This window comes from Scyliorhinus canicula, chromosome 5, assembly GCF_902713615.1.
Source record: "Scyliorhinus canicula chromosome 5, sScyCan1.1, whole genome shotgun sequence".
NCBI lineage: Eukaryota > Metazoa > Chordata > Chondrichthyes > Carcharhiniformes > Scyliorhinidae > Scyliorhinus > Scyliorhinus canicula.
In genome coordinates, this window is record NC_052150.1 from 181,631,973 (window position 1) to 181,657,676 (window position 25,704).

General features: G+C 46.1%; 1 protein-coding gene across 1 annotated transcript; it reads left to right on the plus strand.

Annotated features, from left to right (window-relative positions):
- Positions 1 to 4,932: 4,932 nt before the first annotated feature.
- LOC119966468 (patched domain-containing protein 3-like) lies at positions 4,933 to 25,227 on the plus strand. Its single transcript, XM_038798199.1, has 4 exons — positions 4,933 to 6,042; positions 20,418 to 20,539; positions 20,641 to 20,786; positions 22,904 to 25,227. The coding sequence occupies exons 1-4, from the start codon at positions 5,326 to 5,328 to the stop codon at positions 24,553 to 24,555; spliced, it is 2,637 nt and encodes an 878-aa protein (XP_038654127.1). The 5' UTR covers positions 4,933 to 5,325; the 3' UTR covers positions 24,556 to 25,227.
- The last annotated feature ends 477 nt before the right edge of the window (positions 25,228 to 25,704 follow it).

Genomic DNA, 25,704 nt, shown 5'->3' on the forward strand with positions numbered 1-25,704 from the left:
AGTCTCACCCTCTCTCTCTCCGTGCTCTTCAGTGAGGTCTCGCCCTCTATCTCTCCACACTCTTTACTGAAGTCTTGCCCTCTCTCTCTCTCTCCGCACTCTTTACTGAAGTTGCGCCCTCCCTCTCTCCGTGCTCTCTTTTGAGGTCTCGCCCTCTCTCTCTCCGCGCTCTTTATTGAGGTCTTTGCCCTCTCTTTCTCCCGCGCTCTTTACTGAAGTCTTGCCCTCTCTCTCTCCACGCTCTTTATTGAAGTCTTGCCCCTCTCTCTCTCTGTGCTCTTTATTGAAGTCTTGCCCCTCTCTCTCTCCGTGCTCTTTATTGAAGTCTCACCCCTCTCTCTCTTTGCGTTCTTTATTGAAGTCTCGCCCCTCTCTCTCTCCACGCTCTTTATTGAAGTCTCTCCCCGCTCTCTCCGCGCTCTTTATTGAAGTTTCTCCCTCTCTCTCTCCATGCTCTTTATTGAAGTCTCTCCCTCTCTCTCTCCATGCTCTTTATTGAAGTCTCACCTGCTCCCACAGCAGTGTTTACCTGAGGTCTCCTAAGTCCAGTTAAAGATACAGTGTGCTTGTAGTATTCTCAACTTTTGTTCTCTTTTCGGACTATTTCTTCCAAACTCCCACCAGTCCCATGGGCTTTTCTTGCAACTTCCAACATGTTGAATGAAGGTGTCCCTCTTTTTTTACAGATAACACCTAAGATTCTGAATCTCATCTCCACACTCAGTATCTTATTTTATGGTCTGAGGAGAAGATCGCACAGCATTCGCAGCTTTCCATTCTTTACCTTGGCTTCTCGGGGGCACAGTAGCACAGTGGTTAGCACTGTTGCTTCACAGCACCAGGTACCTGGGTTCGATTCCCAGCTTGGGTCACTGTCTTTGTGGAGTCTGTACGTTCTCCCTGTATCTGCGGGGGTTTCCTCCATGCCCTCCGGTTTCCCTCTATAAGTCCCGAAAGATGTGCTTATTAGGTAATTTGACATTCTGAATTCTCCCTCTGTGTACGCGAACAGTCGCCGGAGTGTGGCGACTAGGGGCTTTTCACAGTAACTTCATTGCAGTGTTAATGTAAGCCGACTTGTGACATAAAAAATGTTAGAATTGCCTTCCTTTCACTCTCCCGCTTCCTATCCTTTTCAAAATGCTGGGGTGACGGAACAAAGATTTAAATCTATGGATTAGCTCATACTCGCCAGCCATTACTGCTGTCTGGTCTTCAACATGGGCTGTTATTATATAAGGTTGGGAATTCTCAAATTTCTCTAAGAGAAGGACCTCTCACAGACCCTCATGGGTAGTTGCAATTACCAATGTTGAAATGAAATGAAAATCGCTTATTGTCACAAGTAGGCTTCAATGAAGTTACTGTGAAAAGCCCCTAGTCGCCACATTCCGGCGCCTGTCTGGGGAGGCTGGTACGGGAATCGAACCGTGCTGCTGGCCTGCTTGGGCTGCTTTAAAAACCAGCGATTGAGCTCAGTGTGCTAAACCAGCCCCTGTTTGTTTTGATGTTTGATATTTGCTGTTTGATGTTTGTACCCATCTGTCAAAATTGTTCTGCTGAACACTTACAAATTCGGCAAACATCTGTTCCGGCTGTTGCCTTAAATCCCAAAACGTTTGCCGATATGCTACGCAGAATGTTCAAACTGTAACCAAATTCTCTCCAGTCCAATTTTCCCACCGGATAATGTCCTTGATGCTCCACTACCTCATGTTCTCCCCTGTATTCCCAGCATCTCTTTCAACTTTAAATGCTGCGCAATTGCATCAGTTAACTTCACCTTCCTAGCTCTAGCTAGTATTTCTACTTTTCATTCCCCTGCCAATTCGACTTGCTTTTCTTTTTGAGGCTCTTTTAAGTACACCAGAAACAAGTCATCCATCTGAAGAAAACTCTAAGCAGCTTCCAGGGTCATTCCGTTATATTGCTCTTTTTGTTTTAATTTATACTTTGACCCAAACTTCGCTGTCCAACCTTCCAAAGATCCTGGATCTGAGCCCCCAAATTGTGTTGCAACACCCTAGACTAGTGCACAGTCAATTCCAGCCCCACTTTCCCTGGAGTCGCAACAAAAGTGAATTAACCAATAGTTTTACCATACAATTCCAAAAGTGCAAAGCACATTCAATCACTATATTTCAGTTTCAACTAAAGTGAGGCATCATTTTTCACCCTTTTATTTAAAAACGGTTTCGATTAAGTTAGTTTTAATAATGGATCCAAGTCAATTTGAGAACCCTGGACTGATTTCTCTTTTAAAGCTCCACATAAATATTTTCACAAGAGGAAGTAAATAGTTTTACACTATTGTCAACTGGAGAAATCCTAAGTGTTCAGATTGTGATTTGTTCAGTGTAATAATTACGGTATTACATCGTTTCAATTAAAATATTTTACAATATCCATCAAGTACTCATATGCTGTCATGAAGCAAAATACGAAGGTTGTTTAATGCCGAAAGTTATAACTGCCTCTGCAAATTGACATAGAACAATATTGATACCCCTTGGTTCAGAGAGTGGTTCAACCCTTTGAGCAATAGACGCTCCCTGCACTCTGCATTGTTATGGTTCTATAGGTATTAAATCATGACCTTTTTTAATTCCAGGAATTAAAAATGAATTTTCTTTAACTGCACATTTACTGGAAGGAAACTGGCAAATAAATCAAGGTGTTGATTTATGTTAGGTGTTTCTACTTTCGGTTCAGATAGATTTGCTAGCCTTTCTTTCATAGAATAGAATTTACAGTGCAGAAGGAGGCCATTCGGCCCATCGAGTCTGCACTCTTGGGTGTCTTGGAAAGAGCACCCTACCCAAGGTCAACACCTCCACCCTATCCCCATAACCCAGTAACCCCACCCAACACTAAGGGAAATTTTGGACACTAAGGGCAATTTATCATGGCCAATCCACCTAACCTGCACACCTTTGGACTGTGGGAGGAAACCGGAGCACCCGGAGGAAACCCACGCACACACGGGGAGGATGTGCAGACTCCGCACAGAGAGCGACCCAAGCCGGAATCGAACCTGGGACCCTGGAGCTGTGAAGCCATTGTGCTATCCACAATGCTACCGTGCTGCCCACTAAGTTTAGGGTTCTGTTTATTATGGCAAGTCATAGAACATAGAACATAGAACAGTACAGAAATGAAAATCGCTTATTGTCACGAGTAGGCTTCAATGAAGTTACTGTGAAAAGCCCCTCATCATCACCTTCCGGCCCCTGTCCGGGAGGCTGGTACGGGAATTGAACCGTGCTGCTGGCCTGCCTTGGTCTTCTTTCAAAGCCAGTGATTTAGCCTAGTGTGCTAAACCAGCCCCTAATGCAGGCCCTTCAGCCCACAACGTAGAGACATTACAGGTAGGCTGCCAACTCAATACATTGATGGTTGAAACTGATGGTTCAATACATAGGGCAGAATGTTATGACCCCTTTCCATGGGTTTGTAGGCAGGGGATGACTGTAAATGACGGCCTTAAGTGGGCGGCATGGTGGCACAGTGGCCAACACTGCTGCCTCACAATGCCAGGGATGCAGGTTCAAATCCAGCCCTCAGTGACTGTTTGGAGTTAGCGCCGGCTGACGCGTCATATGACGTCAGCCGCGCATGCGCAGTTTGGAAGACTCCAACCCACGCATGCGCGGGTGACGTCATCGTGTTTTTGCGCGAAACCCGCGCATGCGCGGGCCGGGTTGCCCCTCAGCCGCCCCACGAATGGATACTGCGGGGCGGCGGAAGGACAAGTAGTGCGCGGGCATCAGGCCCGCTGCCCGCGATCGGTGCCCACCGATCGCGGGCCCATGGCACCCTTGGCACGGCCGTGGTACGGCCGTGCCAATCGGTTCCATGGTTATTAATAGCGAGTTTGTGACGCCGTTTTTTACGAACGGCAAGACCAGGTGTGTTTGCCGTTCGTAAAAACGGCGGAAAGGGCTGGGACTTCGGCCCATCTAACAGCTGAGAATCACTGCCGGCTGTAAAAAAACGGCGGCAGCGATTCGGGTCGGGTTCGGCGGGGGGGTGGGAGAATAGCGGGAGGGCGGCAAAAATGTCGGGAAGGCCCTCCCAATATGTTTCTCCCTGTGTCTGTGTGGGTTTCTTCCGGGTGCTCTGGTGTGAATCTATGAGTACCTGTGCCAGTGGATTGTGGGGCTGCTGGATCTCACTCCACCCACCTCTCTACCCATGGAGGAGCACAGAGGTCCCCGGTCCTATGTAGGGAAGAGGAATGGCAGCCTGGGACCCTCTACCCAGGGAGTCCTGGGTGTGTCCAACCCATCTGACTCCCCCCTCCTTGTGAGCTACCCATCTTCAACACCCCACACCAAGGATGGCAGCACGCAACACCTGTGCAGCCAGAAAGTGGGCCCGGAACATTAAGGTCCAGATCCCCAGGGAACATGCACCAAAGTCATCACAGGTAACAGAGTGTGGAAGGCAGCAGACTGGGGGTACAACTGGATGTAGTGGGAGGGTGAGGAAGAGTGAGCCTCGTGGTGGGCCTGGGTGGACACAGGCACTGGTTAAGATGGCTCAACACTGTAAATAGACACTTGGAAATAAACATCAATTTATTCAACAGCAAATCCTTCGCCCTGTCATTTCATGGCACCATGCTCCCAAACCCTTGCATGCACTCAGAGCTTCATCCATGTGCAGTGTGAGAGTGGCAGCACTATGATCCACCCGGAGGTTAGTTGGAGGAATGCAACAGGACCCCTGACCTCGAAGGGGGCTGTTGCAGCTGAGAGCTCATCCTGTGTCCTTAAATCCCACGATAAACTCATTCATTGGCAGGACATGTTCAACTCTCTGTTAGGCAGGAGTCAGGCATATCACTGAGGACTAGAGCATCTCTCTGTCCTCAATGCAAATCATCACCACAGCTGAAAATTGAGCCTAGTTTCACAAACCCTGCTGCTTTTGCAGAGCACAGTGTATTTCCTGAATCATTTACTCCGCTGCCGGGATTTCCAAACTCGCCCCCTGATGTTTCCTACTAATACTCATAGCAAAACTGAACAGAACGGTTTAATTATTAAGCTACGTTAATGGATGGTGGCTGAATGGAAAGACTGATCTGCAACTTTAACAGGATAGCAACAGTCTCCACAACAACAGGTAGATGGCAGACTGGGTTAGGTTGCTCCTCCAGTGATGTACACTGGCAGTTATCATTGGATGGTTTCATATCAGCCGCTCAAACAACCAGCAAACATCCTTTTGGAACGCTCCTTCTTCCTGCTCTTACACGCTTAACTTCGCCGAGGTGAAGGCTTTGGAATCGAGCTTTCTTTTGCCAGTCTGTCTCTCATCATGGCTCAGTGTCAGACAAATTGCATCGAGAAACATCTCCGCAGTGCTTTTTATAAACTTGGACATTCCGTGAATAAATACGTCTGGTGTTTCTTCACAATCCCGCTGATACTTTCTGCAGCTCTGGGTTCAGGTTTTTATTTTTTATCGATAAACGAAGCCAATGACATAGAAGAGCAATTTACACCCATTAACGGACCAGCAAAATCTGAGAGAGCGTTTATTGAAAAACACTTTCCAACCACTGGGTCTGAATTCTCTGGACAGAGGCTTTCCACAGAGGGGTCATTTGCTTCTCTGATTGCTGTATCGAAAGGTGACAACATCCTTACGAAGATTGCATTTCAAGAGATTTTATCACTAGATGAAATCGTGAAGCAGCTTAACATTACTTATCCCCAGGATGTCACGGTCAGGTATGATTCGCTTTGTGTACGGGAAGCAGACTCTTGCTTTCCAAATAAAATTTTAGATTTTATAAACCACAGTTTGGCCACCAGAACTGAGATTTCATATCCGATGATGAATGGAACTTTTATTGGTTTAGTTGTTGGAGGCGTAACGCTAAATCAAAACGACATCACGAAAGCAAAGGCGATTAAACTTGATTATTATTTACAAGAAGATAACGATGAAATGAAACAGCGCAATTTGCTGTGGCTGAAGGCATTTCTTCAAGTTTTTCCAAATGAATTGCAGAATCAGAATACTATCAGGGTGAGTTTTTTAAACAAAATTTAGAGTTCCTAATTATTTTTTCCCAAATAAGGGGCAATTTAGCATTGGCACTCCACCTTTTTTGATTTGATTTATTATTGTCACATGTATTAGCGAAAAGTATTGTTTCTTGAATGATATACACTGTATGTACAGACAATGCATACCGTACATAGGGAAGGAAGGAGAGACTGCAGAATGTAGTGTTACAGTCATACCTAGGATGGAGAGAAAAGATCAACTTAATACGGGGTAGGTCCATTCAAGTCTGATGGCAGCAGGGAAGAAGCTGTTCTTGAGTCGGTTGGTACGTGACAGAAGAAGGTGGAAGAGAGTGGGCGGGATTCTCCGCTGCCCAGGCTGGGTGGGAGAATCGCGGGAGTGCCGTTCTGGCAGCCCCCGCGATTCTCCCACCCACCCCCAAAATGGCGTGTTACAAAACGCGACACGCCGCTCGGAGAATCGCGGGTCGCCGTTTTTCACGGCGACCCGCGATTCTCCGGCCCGGATGGGCCAAGCGTCCTGCCGTTCCCGACCGGTTCAGGCCGGCGGCAACCACACCTGGTTGCTGCCGGCGTGAACATGGCAGCAAATGTTCGTTTGTGGCTTGTGGGGGGCGGAGAGGGGAGTGAGCACCACGGCCGTGCTCGGGTGAGAACTGGCCCGCGATCATCGAGCCGGCGTCTCAAAGGGACGCACTCTTTCCCCTCCGCCGACCCGCAAGATCAAGCCGCCATGTCTTGCGGGGCAGCGGAGGGGAAGCCAGCAACCGCGCATGCGTGGGTTGGCGCCGGTCAACCTGCGCATGTGCGGCTGACGTCATTAGGCGCCACCGCCACGGAATTCTCGGAGCGCCGGGCCTTGACGCCAGTGACAAGGCCCGGCGCCCGAGATTTACGGCCAGCCGCTCCTAGCCCCCCGGGGGGGGGGGGGGGGGGGGGGGTAGAATAGGGGGCAAGGAGCAGCCTCCGACACCATCGTGAAACTCGGAGAGTTTCACGACGGCGTCGGGCCTTGCGGAGAACTCCGCCCAGTATGTCTGGGGTATGTGGAGCCCGTTATTATGCTGGCTACTTTTCCGAGTCAGCGGGAATTATAGACAGAGTCAATGGATGGGAGGTTGGTTTGCGTGATGGATTGGGCTACATTCACGACCTTTTGTAATTTCCTGTGGTCTTGGGCAGAGCAGGAACCATACCAAGCTGTGATACAACCAGAAAGAATGCTTTCTATGGTGCATCTGTAAAAGTTGGTGAGAGTCGTAGCTCTCATGCCAAATTTCCTCAGTCTTCTGAGAAAGTAGAGTCATTGGTGGGCTTTCTTAACTATAGTGTCGGCATGTGGGTCCAGGACAGGTTGTTGGTAATCTGGACACCTAAAAACCTGAAGCTCTCGACCCTTTCTACTTCGTTCCCATTGATGCAGACAGAGGCATGTTCTCCACTATGTTTCCTGAAGTCGATGACAATCTTCTTCATTTTTTTGACATTGAGGGAGAGATTATTGTCATCACACCAGTTCACCAGATTCTCTATCTCATTTCTGTACTCTGTCTCACATTGTTTGAAATCCGACCCACTACGGTGGTGACTACCCTGCACATCTTTGGGTTGTTGGGCTGAAACCCATGCAGACACGGGTAGAATGTTCAAACTCCACACATATAGTAACCCGGGGCCGGGATCGAACCCGGGTCCTCAGTGCCGTGAGTCAGCAGTGCTAACCACTGCGCCACCGTGCTGCCCACATGATGAGTTTTTATTCTGTGCCTGCATTAAGTCTATTCCTTGAATTGAAATTAGTCAGTAATATTAGTTTGTGGAAGATTTTTTGCCATCATTCCTGGCCTGTGGCAATGAGTGAGGAGTCTTTTTACCATTTCTGTTTTGTACCAATTCTATGTTAAATACAACAAAAACAAATTGTCTTTATTCAGCCTTTAATGTAATCAATTGCCCAGGGGGCTTCAGAAGGACATTATTAAACAAAACGTGTCACTGAGCAACATGAGGAGAAGTTAGAACAGTGGCAAGAAACTCAGTCCAAGAATAGATTTTGAGAAGCATGTTGAAGAGTGGTGGGTCAGTGAGGTTTAGGGAGGGAAATCCAGAGATTTAAGACAGTGAAAGACAGAGTCAACAGTGGCAGAGCGAATAAAATCACGATGCTCATGAAACCAGAAGTGGAGGAGCACAGAGATTTAAGGGGGTTGCAGGGCTGAAGGAGATCACAAAAGGAGACACCATGGTGGGGTTTGAGAATAATGGTGAGAATTTAAAAATTGAGTCTATTTTCAGAAACAAATTCCATCGACAGATAGGAGGCCTTAGGTGGCCTAGTCTTAAAAAGATCACTGAAGACATCTCTATAAATGACCCAGGTAAATGTTTAAAATGATTGTTATGTGTCAGGGAGGAGCATTAATGTTCATCTCAGCACAGGCCCTGCCCCAGCCCTATTTCCAATCTTTTACAGAGCTGACAACACCTGCATTCTCCAACACATCTCCTCTGTCACCAGCTGGAGGGGCTGCGCTTACCTGATTCTATTCTTAGTTATCCAGTCATAGCCAGAGAATCAGCTGCAATATTTTGCTTCCAGCTGCCACACCCTTTTTTGGTCCCTGATCCTCCCACAGTGCTGAAGGAGGCCAATCAACACATTATGTCTGCATTGGCTTTCCAAATGTGCAATGGATTTTGTGCCATACTCTTGCCCTCCTCCCATAATCCTGAACATTGTTTCTGTTCAAGTAACAGTCTAGACACCTTTTGAATGCTTCAATTGACTCTGCCTCCACCACACTCTCAGGCAGTGCATTCCAAATCTTAACTGCTCACTGCGCAGAAATGATTTTTCCTCATATTGCGTTTGCTTCTTTTGCAAATTACTTCAAAACTGCTGGCCTCTCGTTCTCCATCCTTTCACAAATGGGAAAAGTTTCTCCTTATTCTGACCTCCCTCTTACTACAATTTTGCTATTGATATATGTTTTGGATACGCTTTTATGCTAACTATAGTCTATTCTCGCACTCACTTTGCCTCTTTTTTTCCTTTTCCACTTCCGAGCCGAACTTTCGATTCCAGCCTAGTCTTGAATTACATGATCCACCTGATATATGTCACAGGCATTCTTTTTCTGTTTCATCTGTCTGACTTCTTTCTCATCTAGTGGACTTTGGTTTTGCTGACTCCACTTTTCCTCCTCAGCATCTTAAAAACCTGTGGCTTGTACCACCTTGAAAGAGTAGGGTAGCAAACACATGAAAATGCCATCAGCTGCAAGTTCCCAAGGCATACAACATCCTGATTTGGGAATGTATCATTGTTCCTTCGCTGGGTTACAATCCTGGAATACCCTCCATGTCAGCACTCTGGGTGTACCTATACCATATAGACTGCAACGGTTCAAGTGGCAGCTCACCACCACCTTCTCATGGACAATCAGGGATGGGCAAAAAATATTGATCATGCTCATCATAGAATCCCTACAGTGCAGAAGGAGACCATTTGGCCCATCAAGTCTGCACTGACCATTTGAAAGAGTACCCCACCCAGGCCCAATCCCCCGCCCTATCCTTCGCAACCCCGTAACCCCATTCCTGGACACCAAGGACATTTGAGAATGGCCAATCCACCTAACCTGCACATCATTGGACTCTGGGAGGAAACCGGAGTACCCGGAGGAAAACCACGCAGACACAGGGGGAAAGTGCAAACTCCACACAGGCACCCAAGACGGGAATTGAACTCGGGTCTCTGGCGCTTTGAGGCAGCAGTGTTAACCACTGTGCCACCGTGCTGCCCTTGTCCATAATAATATCCCTGAGACAATAATACCATCAGAAATAGGAACAGGAGTAGGCCATTCAGCCACTCGAGCCTGTTCTGCCATTCAGTAGGATCATGGCTCATCCGACATTCCTCACGTCTACTTTCCTGCCCTTTCCCCGGAACCCTTGATCCCCTTATTGATCAAGAATCTATCTATCTCAATCTTAAATATACATAAGGACTCTGCCCCCACAGCTCTCTGTAGAAAGAGTTCCAAAGACTCACAGTCCTCTGAGAGAAGAAAGTTTCCTCATCTCAGTGTTAAGTGGACACCGCTTTGCTCTGAGACTGTGCCCTCTGGTCCCAGACTCTCACATGAGGGGAAACATCCTCTCAGCATTTATCCTGTCAACCTCCATAAGAATCCGATCTGTTTGAATGAGATCATCCCATTCTTCCAAATTCCAATGTGTCTCAACCTGTTTAACCTGCTAATCAAATAATGGGCTGAATTCTCCGCCGTCGGGATTCTCCATTTTGCCGACAGCCCGGGGGTTTCCTGACGGCGGGAACGGCGGGACGGAGAAACCCGCCCAATATCTCAATACTGCGGTCATCCTAGTGGAGGTTCTCTGAATGGCCTCCCGTGAAATAACGGGATGGATTCTCCATTTGGGAAACTAGGGCTGGATTCTCTGATTTTGAGACTAAGTGCCGACGCCTGCATCGTAACTTTGGCGTTTTACGACAGAAAAAACAGCGCAACAGCTGCAACGATTCAGCTACTTTAAATGGGCTAGCACCATCACCACATGGAACATAATCAATTCGATGGAAAACATCCATGGCGTCGATGAGGGTGTCCAGCTCAGCGTCCCTGAACCATGGCGCTGCTCTCCTTCCAGCCATCTTGTTGGCTGGGACAATGTGTGTGGCGAATGGACTGTGTAAGTCCAACTGCGGCATGTGAGCCTCATGTGCGCCAATCAAGACCAGAAGACAGAGGAGCAGAATTAGGCCATTTGGCCTATCGGGTTTGCTCCATCATTCGATCATGGCTGATATGTTCTTCTTCCCTATTCTCTTGCCTTCTCCCCATAAACATTGATCCCCTTATTAATTAAGAAAACCAGATTTGTGCTTGAGGTGCTGTTACCTACAGGGCTACAGGCCAAGAGCTGGAAGGTAGAATTAGACAGGGGGGCAAGGGGCGGGTGTCCTGTCGAAGGCGGGTTGGCAGGCAGTGCATTGTGGGGAGGGGGGGTGTGGTCCTCAGATAGGCTCGGATCGTCACTGGCATGTGTCCCTGGCGTGGTGGACCTCGTGTTGGCCAAGGTGGTATATCCACCACACCAGGGCCACGCTGGTAGAGACCACAGGTGACCGGCGTCCATGTGATTCTCGGTCCCGAAGGTCAAAGAATCACGGAGGGCCGGAGCAGAGGGTCATTGTGACCCATTTGCATTCATTTAAATCCATTACAGGGCACAGGCATGGACCTCGTTCCCGCACTAGCGAGGGGGGGGGGGGGGGGTGCGGGTGCAGAGTATCACAATCAACCCCCTTGAAATTAGGGCCAACATTCCATTAGCCTTCCTGATTACCTGCTGCACCTGTGTGCTGGCTTTCTGTGTTTCGTGCATAAGTACCCCCATGTTGCTTTGTGCTGGAGCTTTCTGCAGTTTTTCTCCATTTAAATAATGCTTGATTCTTTTGGTCTCCATTCCAAAATGAACAACTTCACAGGAGCGATTGAACAAAAAATGTCAAAATCCGTTTTTGGGTGCGTTTGAGGGGTGTTTCGTGACGGCCACATTGGCGAGGTCACAGCCCGTACTCAACGGCACTTTGTGCCCAAAATGAGCCCCCAGGAGATTCTTGACATTACTGCCTCCTTCACCGTCTGATTCGCCAGACGTGCGCCTCAGCAACTTGTCACTATCAAGGGAGAGCTCTTTTTAACGGCCCCTTTACCACTCACTCAGTCATCATGCAAGCATGGCAGTGCGCAGACCTGCTCCTCGCTTTGGTGATGCCGACCAGGTCACGTTTGTCGAAGCTGTGGATGAGATAGGACCACAACTTCCCCTCGATGGGGTCGGAGGACCAGCAGCAGGGTCAGCATTGCCACCTGGGAGGCAGTAGCCTCTGATGAGCTGCAAGGGTAAGCCGCCACCTCTCTCCTGGCATCAGTTCTGCTTGTCACCTTTCCCCTCAATTCACTGGCTGACACCTCGCAGCCTCCCCACATCTTATCTCCATGCTTGTTCCTCAGAACCCCCTGGCAACCACCATCACAACCTCTTCTTGTCCAGGTGCAGTGTCCACAGATGCCCCCTGCTTTAGACCCGCCGACCCATCAAGCGTGTGGCTCAAAATGTTCTCTTTTTGTCCCCACGGGAGGAGATGGCCCATAATAACTATTAATAATAATAATCTTTATTGTCACAAGTAGGCTTACCTTAACAGTGCAATGAAGTTACTGTGGAAAGCCCCTAGTCACCATATTCCGGGGCATGTTTGGGAGAATTCAGAGTATCCAATTCACCCAACAACACATCTTTCAAGACTTGTGGCAGGAAACCGGAGCACCCGGAGGAAACCCACGCAGACACTGGGAGAATGTGCAGACTCCACATAGACACTGACCCAGCCGCACACAAGATGGCCATCAGGATTATCATAGAATTTACAGTGCAGAAGGAGGCCACTCAGCCCATCGTGTCTGCACTGGCTCTTGGAAAGAGCACCCTACCCAAGCCCACACCTCCACCCGATCCCCATAACCCAGTAACCCCACCCAACACTAAGGGCAATTTAGGACACTACGGGCAATTTAGCATGGCCAATTCACCTAACCTGCACATCTTTGGACTGTGGGAGGAAACCGGAGCACCCGAAGGAAACCCACACAGACACTGGGAGAATGTGCAGACTCCACACAGACAGTGACCCAAGCCAGGAATCGAACCTGGGACCCTGGAGCTGTGAAGCTGTGAAGCAACAGTGCTACCCACTGTGCTACCATGCCATCAGAGGAAAAGGCCAAGACGGAGGCAGAGTCCCAGAGATTTGAATCCTCACCCCCTCTCCATGAGGAACGGACCCTGGAAATTGCGGGGTTGCCCAAGGAGAGAGAGCAGTCACTGACAGCGAGGTTGGCCTGCACCAGTGAGGTGAGGATCTATTGCCCCTTCATCCAGATGACCTGTCCCAAGGGAATAGTTCATCTCAGACAAAATGGTCCTCTCACTGATCACATGTCCATTTTCTCACATGATCTCCATCTTATGAGGCTGAGCTGTCTGAAGCCGTTCCCCCCCAGGCACCGCCAAAGAGAGGAGAGCACTGTGCAGACCACCATTAAGGCATTATACATAACTATCACCTGCACCTTCCACCAACGCAGAGACATGCACCTTGTGGGTGACATTAGTGGACAAGCTTCTGGGGCACAATCTGGTGAGCACCATACAGTTGCTGATGCACATTGAGGTGGAGGTAGAAACATCCAAGTGAGACAGGAGTCGGAGGTCTGCCGGATACCAGGACACAGCTGGGTCCGAGCCAGGTGCCAAGACCCTGGACAAGGTTGTCCCAGAGCTGATGCAGATGATAGGACACAACCGTAGCATTCAGGAGGGGGTGTCAGCGACATTCCTGTGACTGAAAAGCCAATTGGAGGAGTCCCAAAGGCTGCAAGTGCAGGAGTTGGTGCCAACAGTGCATGGCACCGAGACCAACGCTGCTAGGGTGGCGACTGCAGTGGAAAGCATGGAGCACGACGTCCACGTCTTGAGTGGTGGTGTCCAAGGCATGGCTCAGTCTGTGACAACCATGGCTGAGGGCCTCAACATCATGTCCCAGTCACTGAGGGAGTGTCCCAGATGCAGGTGGACATTTCTGAGGCCCTGCAGAGCGTAGCCCAGTCACCGAGGACCATCGCTGAGGGAACCAACACCATGGTAAAGTCAATGGTAAGCCTCGGTACTGGCAGCGCCATATGACGCACAGGACTCTGGGGCTCACTCCAAATGTCCCCCATCCCATGGAGCCCCCCAGGGCCCCAAGAGCTGTGTCTCGGAAGAGGAAGCATTGGAGGCCTTCCCAGGGCTTGTCACCAATAAAACAATGGCGGTCTCCAGTTCTTCCAAATGCCGCCTTCTGACACCAGTGCATCTCAAGGGCAGCGGGCAGAACAGGGTGGCACGGCCTCGCCAGTGACACCAGTAAGTCAGAGGCTCCAGGCCCTCCTAGGACATCCAAGGGCATGGGTTGCGGAGAGCAGCAGGCTGCCTCCGCCTCTGATGTGCATCCTGGCAACATACCGGGACGTAGCACTAGACCATGAAAGATCAAGAAGAGGGAGAAGCACTGAGTGGCACTGTGCGGGGGGAGGGGGGTGTATTATCAGTAACTAGGGGGAATGGAAATCTGTCCAGTAAAATGTTCACTATTAAAATATGTAACACCTGATATAATGTCAAGCCTCTGTCACATTAATCTTCACAGTGGGCCTGCCTGCACCCCCACTCCCCATCCCCCTTTCCCCCAGCGCAGTGGTCCAGGATCAATGCCATGATGCAGATCCCGTTCAAAGGATGGGTGTGTGCGTACTGTTAACAGAAGGACAGGAGTCAGACTTTTACAGAAACCGGGGAGTGCCAGAGCTTTCCTCACAGCGGGGTATCAGCACTCTCTCGCCTTCTCTGGTGACATGCTGAAAATGCCAACACAGGCCTTTCCATGCCAATATACTACCTCCAACACCATGGGCTTATCTTATGACTTAACTTTTTGTGAGATACCTTGTTGAATGCCTTCTGGAAGTCCAAATACAACACATCTACTGGTTCCCCTCTATCCACTCTGGTTGAGATTTCCTCGAAAAACTCTAATAAATTAATCGAACACTATTTCCCGTTCATGAAGCCATGCTGACTCCATGACAACATCCCATGAATGAACGCAAATAAAATGTCAATGTCCCTGCACTGTACCATCTCCACTTTAAAGGTAGCCTGTTACAGTTTTGTCTGAAATTTTTGTTTCCAAATTACCTGGGCTAAATCTTGTTCTCACCCTCCTGAAACTGGCCCGCTTTCAATTTAATATTTTTACTCTAGATTGCCAGTTCTCCCTTTCCACAGCTAACCACACCTTATGATGCCAAGGTCACTGTGGGAGTCTGGTCCCTTTAAATGGTGATACATCGTACGACCAATTACGAGCCTAGAGCATGCAGAGGCACAGCACGTGATCAGGAGTTTCAGTGTGATCCTGGACGTTGGGGTTTGGCCAGATTTAGCCCGGGAGTTGTGCGAACAAGACCTGTGTATTAGTTGTGCTGTCCAGTGTATACAGTTTGCCTTAGTTAAATAAACCTCTTTTGTGTTTCAACATTGCCTCGTCAATCACCTTGCAATATAACAGTCACAGTTCCCTAAATGCTTTTAGATGCCATACTTAGCAAAATAGGGCCTTGATGCCAAGGGCAGTTATTATCTTCTCACCCCTTGAAGTCAGTTCGTTGTCCATGTTTAAACCAAGCCTGTCCACCATCCACAAGACACCAGCCTGGACTGTGATGGAATAGTCTTTACTTGCCTGGCCGAGTGCAGTTCCAACAAAACTCAAGAAGCTTGACACCATCCAGGAAAATTAACCCATTTGATCAGAGCCCCATCCACCATTCTGAACATAATTCTTTCCATCACCGATGTACAGTAGGAGAGGATTGTACCATCTGCAGGATGCACTCCAGCAACTCGGCAAAGCTCCTTCACCAGCATCGTGCACATCCACAATCTCGACCACCTGACAGCAGATGCATGGGAAAACCTCCAAGCAACCTACCATTCGGATTCACAACAGTATCGCCATTACTTCACTGTCACTGGGTCAAAATCCTGAAGCTCCTTTCCTACCAGCATTGTGGATGTACCTACACCATGTAGACTGCAGCGGTTCATGAAGACAGCTCACCACCACCTTCTCAAGAGCAATTATTGATGGGCAACAAATCATAGAATATACAGTGCAGAAGGAGGCCATTCAGCCCATCGAGTCTGCGCTGGCTCCTGGAATGAGCACCCTACCCAAGGTTAACACCTCCACCATATCCCCATAACCCAGTAACCCCACCCCCCAAATGTTGGCCTAGCCAGTGATGTCCACACTCATGAAAGAAAATAAACTCCGCCATATTTTTTGCATTCTGAGGAAGTGCAAAATGCTCTACATTTAGGTGGTATGATGTCAAATTCTCTTCAGTTGTTCTTGAATTATAACTTATATGATTTGGCTATGCATCTTAATTGTGTGACTGTTTAAACAATTTGAATGTTCAGTGCTATGCTCCGGCTTTCATTATATGAAAAGAAAACTTAAAAAATATGAGTCCCTCACATTCTTAAGTGTTGTGTACCACAGTGTTTTTCAAACGTTTTCTCCCTGGTTTGGCAACCGGCCTATCTTCGTAACACATGCAAAGCGAACTTCATGACACACGCCGATCGACCTTCATGACACCCGCCATGTTCGCTTATCTTTTAATTCAAAGGGGTGCCTGCTTGAATGCAGTTCAAAGCATCAGAGGGCAATGTGCATATCAGGTGCTGAGTTCAGCCAGATTCTTTGTGCCGTCTTTATCTTCATGAAAACGAAAAATCAAACATTACACATGTATGTTGTCGTGAAGGGCAATTGCAACAAAATGCTTGTTTTACTCTGCACTGAATACTCCTGGGAGATGCTACTCCAGAATGCTGACAGCATTATGGGCTTTTGGCATGTTTTAAAGTGGTATTACAGGTAAGCTGTAGCAGTGTAGTCTTTTAATTTGGAGTCAGGCTAAGTTAATTACAGACTCTGGGATCGCAACCTGAAAAGGAATTTTTCGCACACCACTTCTCTTTCAAATTCTGAAACTTCTCCACTCATTTTCCAGTTCTTCCTTGCATATAAAACACATGGGGCTGGATTCTCCGATTCTGAGGTTGTAGTCCTACGCCGCCGTGGGAATGGTGTCGTCTTATGCCAGAAAAAGTGGCGCAAGATGACCACCGAGTCCCAGTTTTTCTGGGGGCTAGCATGGCGGCAGCGTAGAGCATCCGGTTTGAGTTGCCGATACGTCCCGGAAAAATGCCGAGTCCATGGCTGCGCATGTGCATGGTGGCAGCCTACAGCGGCCGCGCCGTGCTACATGGCGGAGGCCGCTCGTGCACCCGGCCTGCAAAATAGTGCCCCCCTTTGGCCGGCTTGTGCGCCCCGGCCCACTCCCCACATTACCCCCAGCCCCGAATAATGTCCCCCCCTGCCCGCGGATCGTCCCTCTCCCGACTGTGGTGGTGCTGGACTGAGCCTGCAGCTGCCACACCGAGTTCCCGAAAGGCTGGGACCACACACAACACATGCCTTCGGGAAGTCGGCCAGTCGGGGATGGAGCATCGGGTGGGCGGGCCTCAGGCAAAGTCCTGAGGCCGTCGATACATTATGTGGCGTACACCTAGAGTATGCTGTTTTGAAGGGGGCAGAGCATCCTGCCCCTGATTTGGTCGGAAAGTTGGATTTTCCGATCGATTGCCGAAAGTGGCTTTGTCTCCTTATTTGCATTGTCACAATTGACAAAACCATACCTCATGAAATCATATTTATACTTCTTTGTTCTGAGGTAAGTTAATTTTTTCAGGGCCGTTAACCAAACACACTGGAGCTCGTAACACTTCCACTGCTCTGGCTGCCCTGGACTCTCCTGGCAGCTCTCACAGCAGACTCTGTTGTGAGATTCTCTCCAACAGGTAAACTGCCTGTTTGAGTTTCTGGCTGTCTCTTACTTTTAAAAAACAAACATTGATCTTCACAGTTCACTTGCCTTGCTTGCCAGCAGCTGTAAAATTGAAGCAGATCTGCTCCCTGCTTTGGCGCCAAAGGAAAATGTCTATGGACAGCATTTCACGTCAATTCTACGTGCAGGGCACGTGACCTACTCTCTGCTGCCATCTTTGGCCAGAAGACTCCACGCAGTCTAATCTGTATCTCCATTTAAAAGGTGCAGAATCAAACATTACACATGGAATTCTGCATGTAAAAGCCAGTAGCCGTGGTTCGCCGCTTTTCCCACGATGGAGACCACTGCGGGAACAGAGGGACCCATCGCTCCATTACTCACCTGACACCCACCCGCTATCCACCAGCCCTGACTTTGAAAAACTATTATGTACAACGTCATGTTCTTATTTGTAATTCTAAATTAAGGATTACAGCATTGTTCTGAAATAAAGGGCACCCAGTCTGGACAATAATTTATTTGCTGTCTTTTTAATGCATATGTTGCTAAATGCTTTAAAATAGATCTCTACCAATGCTGCAACATGCATGAATGCGCACCTTATATTTATCCCTAATTAATGTAATTGTTCTCGGAAAGTAAAAGTGAGCAACGTTTTAGAATCTGTCAATCAATTATTGTTGTGCTTAAAAACATTGTTTGAAAATAAGAATTAAACATTGTTTTTGTTGCTGATTATGTCAAATAAATAATTGAATTTTTAAGAGGTATGAATGAACGGTTCCAGGTAAATTTCTCAAAATCAATTGTTCGAAAGCTAATTGTTCGAAGTCAATTGCTCGTAAAATCATTTCTCGAACTATCAATTGATCGAAAGATAGATTGCTCGAAAGCCGACATTCATTCTTTAAACGATCACTAATAAATATTTAAACGTTAATTACCAATTATTTCAAAGCAATTCACTCTTTAAATGATAACTAATAAATAATTAACCGTTAAACACCACTGCTAAATACCATTAATTCAGGAAACCTCGAACCCTCAAGATGGATATAAGTTTCATAGCGAGCGAAAAAGGAAAGAAGAAATTGTGTTTGGATGGTCACCTATATATTAAGGACAAAGCGGTGAACAATAAGATATATTGGAAATGTGAAATGTCCAAAACAAGAAAATGTTGTGCGCGTGTTATCACTGTTGATGATAGTATCACAAAACAAAGTGGGAATCACAACCATGCAGGAGACGCTGCTGGAATTGAAGCTACTAAAGCAATGGAGAAAGTGAAAGAACATGCGATGAATAGTCGAGATACACCGCAATATATTGTATCATGTGCTTCAATAGAGGTAAGTGGTGCTGCAGCTGTGAAGCTCCCTTCAGTAGAAAATATGAAAAGAACCATACGCAATACACGCGCAAGAAAGAATGTTGGACATTTTTTGCCTAATAGTTACCTCGATCTTGATATCCCTGAAGAGTTTACAAAAACCAGCAAAGGAGATTTATTCCTTATTTATGACTCTGGTCCCACAAATGGTCGTATATTAATTTTTGCAACCCAAAAGAATCTCGATATCTTAGTACGTTCGGAGCACTGGTATGCTGATGGAACATTTAAAACTGTGCCCTCGATTTTTGCTCAATTGTATACAATACATGGTGTGAAATCAGGTAATGTTATACCCCTTGTATATGCACTGCTACCTAACAAGACTGAAGAAACGTATAGGAAGTTCCAGATGGCTTTAAAAGAAAAAATCCCTATATTCCAGCCATTGACAATAATTATTGATTTTGAAATGGCCATGGTTAAGGCCATAGAACAAGAATTTCCAATGTCTAAATGTCGTGGGTGTTTTTTTCATTTTTGTCAAACCCTTTATAGAAAAATTCAAGGAAGTCTCTTATCTGCATTGGCATTTATACCGATACCCAATGTTGTGGCAACATTTGAATCTTTAACTGGAAATGAGATTTTTCCAGATGAACTTCAAGTAGTAGTGGATTACTTTGAAGATACGTGGATTGGTCGGCCGTATAGACACAACCGTAGACGTACTCCTATATTTAAACATGAAATGTGGAACTGTTTCGATTACGTCAAAGAAGGATTGCCGAAAACGAACAATTCTACTGAGGGATGGCACAACAGTTTCCAACATCAACTAAGTGCTTGTCATCCGTCAATTTGGAAGTTTATAGATGGCTTAAAGCGAGAGCAAAGTTTACACGAGTTGCAAATCGAACAATTTGTGGGAGGTGTGAGTACAGCTGGGAGCAGAAAAAAATACCGTGACTGCGCACAACGATTACAGGATATTGTATCAAAATATAACGAAACGGGAAATGTAGAAGAATATTTAAGAAGTGTTGCACACAATATTGCATATTAATGGAGTAGCCAACACATATTGGCAATCCTGAATTTTAACTTTATTTTTTTCTTACTAAAATCTTTTAAACTTTTTATAAATTGTAAAGACTAATAAAATTATGAATTGTAATTGTTGGTATTATTTATTGAACCAATTAATTGTTTTTATTTTCTTACAAAAATTCGTTGCTTTTTTATGTAATGAGCCTTGTTCATCTTGGGTATTCCTTTTTTGAAGTACTGCTTTTCGAGCAATCTATCATTCGATCAATCGATAGTTCGAGAAATAATTTTTCGAGCAACTGACTTCGAGCAATTAGCTTTCGAGCAATTGATTTCGAGAAATTTACCGGATACCTGAATGAACAACAGGATGCAATTGTCTAAAAATAACTTAACAATGCATTTATAACCTTTGATCCTGAATTTCAGGTCTCTTATTTCACGTCACTGTCAAGACAAGAGGAATTTGAAGCAAATTCAAAAAAGATTATTCCTTTGTTCTCTATCACATATTTTCTTTCAATATTCTTTTCCATCACATCTTGTATGAGGTAGGAACTATATTTTCACATTTATTTTTAACGCACTTACATTGAAAACTTCATACAAGAAAGTCTGTTGTGTTATAGAATATGATCCAATTTAATTTCAGGTTTGACTGTGTGAGAAATAAGGTTTGGGTCGCTACTCTGGGAGTTGTATCAGCTGGATTAGCCGTACTGTCGGGATTTGGACTACTTTTGTTCTGTGGGATGAAGTTTGCCATCAATACAGCAAATGCACCTTTTCTGATTCTCGGTCAGTAATATTATTTTCCCAATTAAAGTATGATCAAACTTCAGATGATTGTCCTCTCAAATTTGTCTGCTTAAATTACAGATTATTCTGACCCCAACCATCATTCAAAAATCCAGTGCACTGTAACAATTCCAAGATTCCGATTAGCTCTGCCATGTTCTCCTTTGTCCACTTGACCTAATTCCATCTCTCTCACTTCTCTTTAAAAATCTCTTTCGCTACTGCCCAATCCAAAATTTCACACTTATTTGTGACACACCTTCACTCCTTTCCTCCCTGCATTGAGCAACTACTCATTCTTGGTGACTTCCTCCACCATCCTCAATCACCTCACCCTCCTGTCCTCCCACAACCTTTCCCTCCACAAAGACTGCTTCTCATACTCATGACCACCTTTGCCATCTCACATGACTTCTCGATCCCCATCATCTCAGTCATAAGTAAAGGCATCGCCAATCACTTCCTTGTATTCTTCACCTTCATCCCCACTTACTTACGCGCCTGTACCTGGAAAACCTCTCCTCTGAGTCACCCATGCTGACACATATCCTGACTTACAGTGTCTCCTGGATTTCCAACACACTGATTTTAACATTTTCAACTTACTGTTTATATACTTTCATGGCTTTTGCATTGCCCTATTTCTTTGCGTTTCTCCAGACTTACAACCTTCCAAAAACTCCATATTGTTTTTCAAGCTCAATTAATAATATTAACCTTTATTAACATCAACACTGCAATGAAGTTACTGTGAAAAGCCCTTCTGTGCCTATTCAGGTACACTTGGGGAGAATTCAGAATATGCAATTCAACAAACAAGCACGTATTTCAGGACTTGTGAGAGGAAACTGGAGCACCCGGCAGAAACCCACGCCGACGCGGGGAGAGTGTGCAGACTCCGCACAGACATGGCCCAAGTCGGGAATCGAACCTGGGATCCTGGTGCTGTGAAACAACAGTGCTAACCACTGTGCTACCGTGCCGCCCTCAAAGTCTAGAATGAAGTACAGAAACCTGTGTCTAAGTACTGACGCCAACGGAGGATCCGTGGTGTTTCATGACGGAAAATCCGGCGCCACTCCCGCACCGATTCTGCTATCAGTGAGGGGCTAGCACCGGCGCTATAAACACCTGTGGAACGTGCGAAAAATGTGGGAGAATCGTCGGGTCCATGTTGGACATGCGCAGAGCTGACAAGCTGCAGCCGCGTGTACGCCTACACCCCCCCCACACTTGCACCGGAAAAGATGGCGCCTGTTGTGCTGGATTGTGTACCCATCCACCCCAACCCCACAGCCCACCTCCTGGCCACCCCCTCACTACTTCCCCCAGCCCTGGCAGAAGCCCCCCGGCCAGCGGCACGGCTCTTGGCAGAGTATGGCACTGCTGCACATTGTCTGCATGCCCCCTCTCTCTCCACAGCAGCCACGCCAGGCTCACGACTGCTGAGACCACATGTGGCCCGCACCATCGGGTACTCAGCCCATCGGCAGTGGAGCATTGTGGGTGGGCCGGATAATGATATTCAAACGGGGCTGTGACTGCGCGCAGCGCGCATCTCGATGACACCGATTTGGAGCGGACGAAGTAGCAAGACCCAGCGTCGAACCAGCGCCTGCCGCGATTCCGGTGTCGGGAGCCATTCTCCATCCAATTGCAGTTCCCGATTTCGCCGTCGGTAAACGGAGAATCCCGCCCGAGGTTTTTCCATATTCACTTGTTGTTGTCAGGCAGGCTTGCAGACAGCCATCAAAGTGGAGCAATTGTTTATTTGGCTGTAACTGTTCATAATTCCTATATTGTGCAACCTATAATTCTAATGCAGAATTATGTTTGCATATCAGTGGTAATGTTGCAGAATACTGCTATCAACAGGTAAAAAATATAAAAATAGTGCAGATATTGGCCTAGTGTTTGCATTTAGTTGCAGCATTTTGCCTTCAAATTCTTTCAACGTCTCTGAAGTAATTACTATTCATTGAAATTTAATATTTTTCAGCAGTATTGATTCCATCAGATACATCATTCAGATGGAAATGTTAGCTTTATTAACTTCCATTTGTGATCATTAATTAAAAATAACTGCTTTATTAATTCACCATATCTCACTTTTCTAGGTATTGGTGTAGATGATATGTTCATTATGCTCTCCAGCTGGCAAAAGACAAAGGTTAAAGATAAAGTTGGGGATCGCCTGGCACAGACGTACGCTGAAGCAGCTGTTTCCATTACAATCACCACTCTGACTGATGTTTTAGCTTTTTATATTGGCATTCTGACACCTTTTCGATCTGTGCAGTCATTTTGTGTTTACACAGGTACAACTATTCTGTTCTGCTTCCTTTACAATATTACGTTTTTTGGAGCTGTTCTCGCACTGAATGGGAGAAGGGAAGCCAGTAACAGACACTGGCTGACATTCAGAAAGGTTGAACATGATCCTAAACCAGACGAATCTAAATGCTATGCAATGTGTTGTGTAGGTGGGGCTTCTGATCAGGAATCAGGTGCAGAATCAGAGCATCCAGTTTATTTCTTCTTTAAGAAATATTATGGTCCAATCCTTACAATCAGATGGACCAAGGCATTTGTGGTGCTCCTGTATGCTGGTTATTTGGCTGGCAGTATTTATGGCTGTTTAAACATCAAAGAAGGTATCGATGTTCGAAATCTTGCCTTTGATGATTCATATGTGGTTCAATTCTATGACGACCAAAGTGATTTTTTCTCCAAGTATGGGCCACGAGTCATGGTTTCTGTCACTGAACCTGTGGAATATTGGAATTCCACCATTCAGAATGAAATTGAAATTTGTATGGACAGATTGGAAAATAATTCATATGTAGATCGTACCCTGTCAGAGTCCTGGCTTCGAACGTACGTTAGTATTTCCAAACAGATGCAAATAGCTATAACGGAGAAAAATACATTCTTAGACAATTTAGCTTTACTCTTTCGAATTGTTCCTTTATTTAAACAAGATGTTGAATTTTTAAAAAATAACCAAAGCATTATTGCTTCACGATTTTTTATTCAGACCATTTATGTCAATAATTCAATTGCAGAGAAACAGATGCTGATTGAATTAAGAAAGTTGGCACAAGAATGTAAAATCCCTTTGCTAGTTTATCATCCTGCGTTCATCTATTTTGATCAATATCTTGTTATAGTAACCAACACAATACAGAATGTAGCCGTGGCTGCTGCAGCAATGCTGGTTATTGCCTTATTGTTCATACCTAATCCAATCTGCTCTCTGTGGGTAACATTTGCGACTGCATCAGTTTTAGTGGGCGTGACTGGTTTCATGACTTTCTGGGATGTCAATTTAGATTCTATATCTATGATTAATCTGGTCATTTGTATTGGATTTTCTGTGGACTTCTCAGCTCATATTTCATACGCATTTGTATCAAGTGAGAAAGAAAGTGCCAATGAGCGAAGTATTGATGCATTGTACACTCTCGGTTATCCTATTATCCAGGGAGCTCTTTCAACGATACTGGGTGTGGTTGTGTTGGCCGCTGCAGAAAGTTACATATTCAGGACATTTTTCAAAATCATGTTTCTCGTCATAACTTTTGGGGCCGTTCATGGTCTCATATTTCTGCCTGTGTTTCTGACATTCTTTGCAACCCGCAGAAAGTTGAATAGTGTAAAATCAGACACGGCAGCAACATTCTCAAAAAAGCAAATCTATGTGAATGAAGCATTCAGTGGAAAGGTGATAAGCAACCCATATGGAAATGGTAGAATTTCAGATGAGTAAAACCCAGATTGTACCAGTTTCTTTTCTTCACCTTCTCGGAATTTAGAAGGCTAAGGGGTGATCTGATCAAAGTATTTAAGATATTAACAGGGAAAGATAGGGTGGATAAAGATCAACCATTTTCACTAGTTGGAGATTCTAAAATTAGGGGGCATAGTCTAACCATTAGTTCTGGACCATTCAGGAGAGATGTTAGGAAGAACTTCTTCAATCAAAGGGTAATGGAGGTTTGGAACTATCTCCTACAAATGGCAGTTGAAGCTAGGACAGTTGTTAATTTTAAATCTGAGATAGATTCCCACCTGACGGGAGCACTTAGCCTGAAAATGGGAGAAACGCATCCCTGTCCTCCCCACTGTCCAAGCCCCCAAACAATCCTTCCAGGTGAAACAGCGCTTTACTTGTACCTCCATGTATTTAGTATATTGCATTCGCTGTTCACAAGGCACTTTCTGTTATGTTGGGGGCACCAAACACAGGCTGGGTAACTGCTTTGTGGAACATCTTCACTCAGTCCTCAAACACATCTCCAATATTCCAGTCACTGGCCACTTTACTTCACCACCTTGCTGTCACATTTCTCTACTTTCCTTGCTGTAGTGGCCAAGTGAAAACCAACACTGTTTGGTCTTGATCTTTATGTCGTCTTTGTCGACAGGAATAGTGCCGGAAGACTGGAGGATAGAAAATGTTGTCCCCTTGTTCAAGAAGGGGAGTAGAGACAACCCTGGTAATTATAGACTTGTGAGCCTTACTTCGGTTGTGGGTAAAATGTTGGAAAAGGTTATAAGAGATAGGGTTTATAATCATCTTGAAAAGAATAAGTTGATTAGCGATACTCAACACGGTTATGTGGAGGGTAGGTCATGCCTCACAAACCTTATTGAATTTTTTGAGAAGGTGACCAAACAGGTGGATGAGGGTAAAGCGGTTGATGTGGTGTATATGGATTTCAGTAAGGCGTTTGATAAGGTTCCCCATGGTAGGCTATTGCAGAAAATACGGAAGTTTGGGATTGAAGGTGATTTAGCGGTTTGGATCAGTAATTGGCTATCTGAAAGAAGACAGAGGGTGGTGGTTGATGGCGAATGTTTATCCTGGAGTTCAGTTACTAGTGGTGTACCGCAAGGATCTGTTTTGGGGCCACTG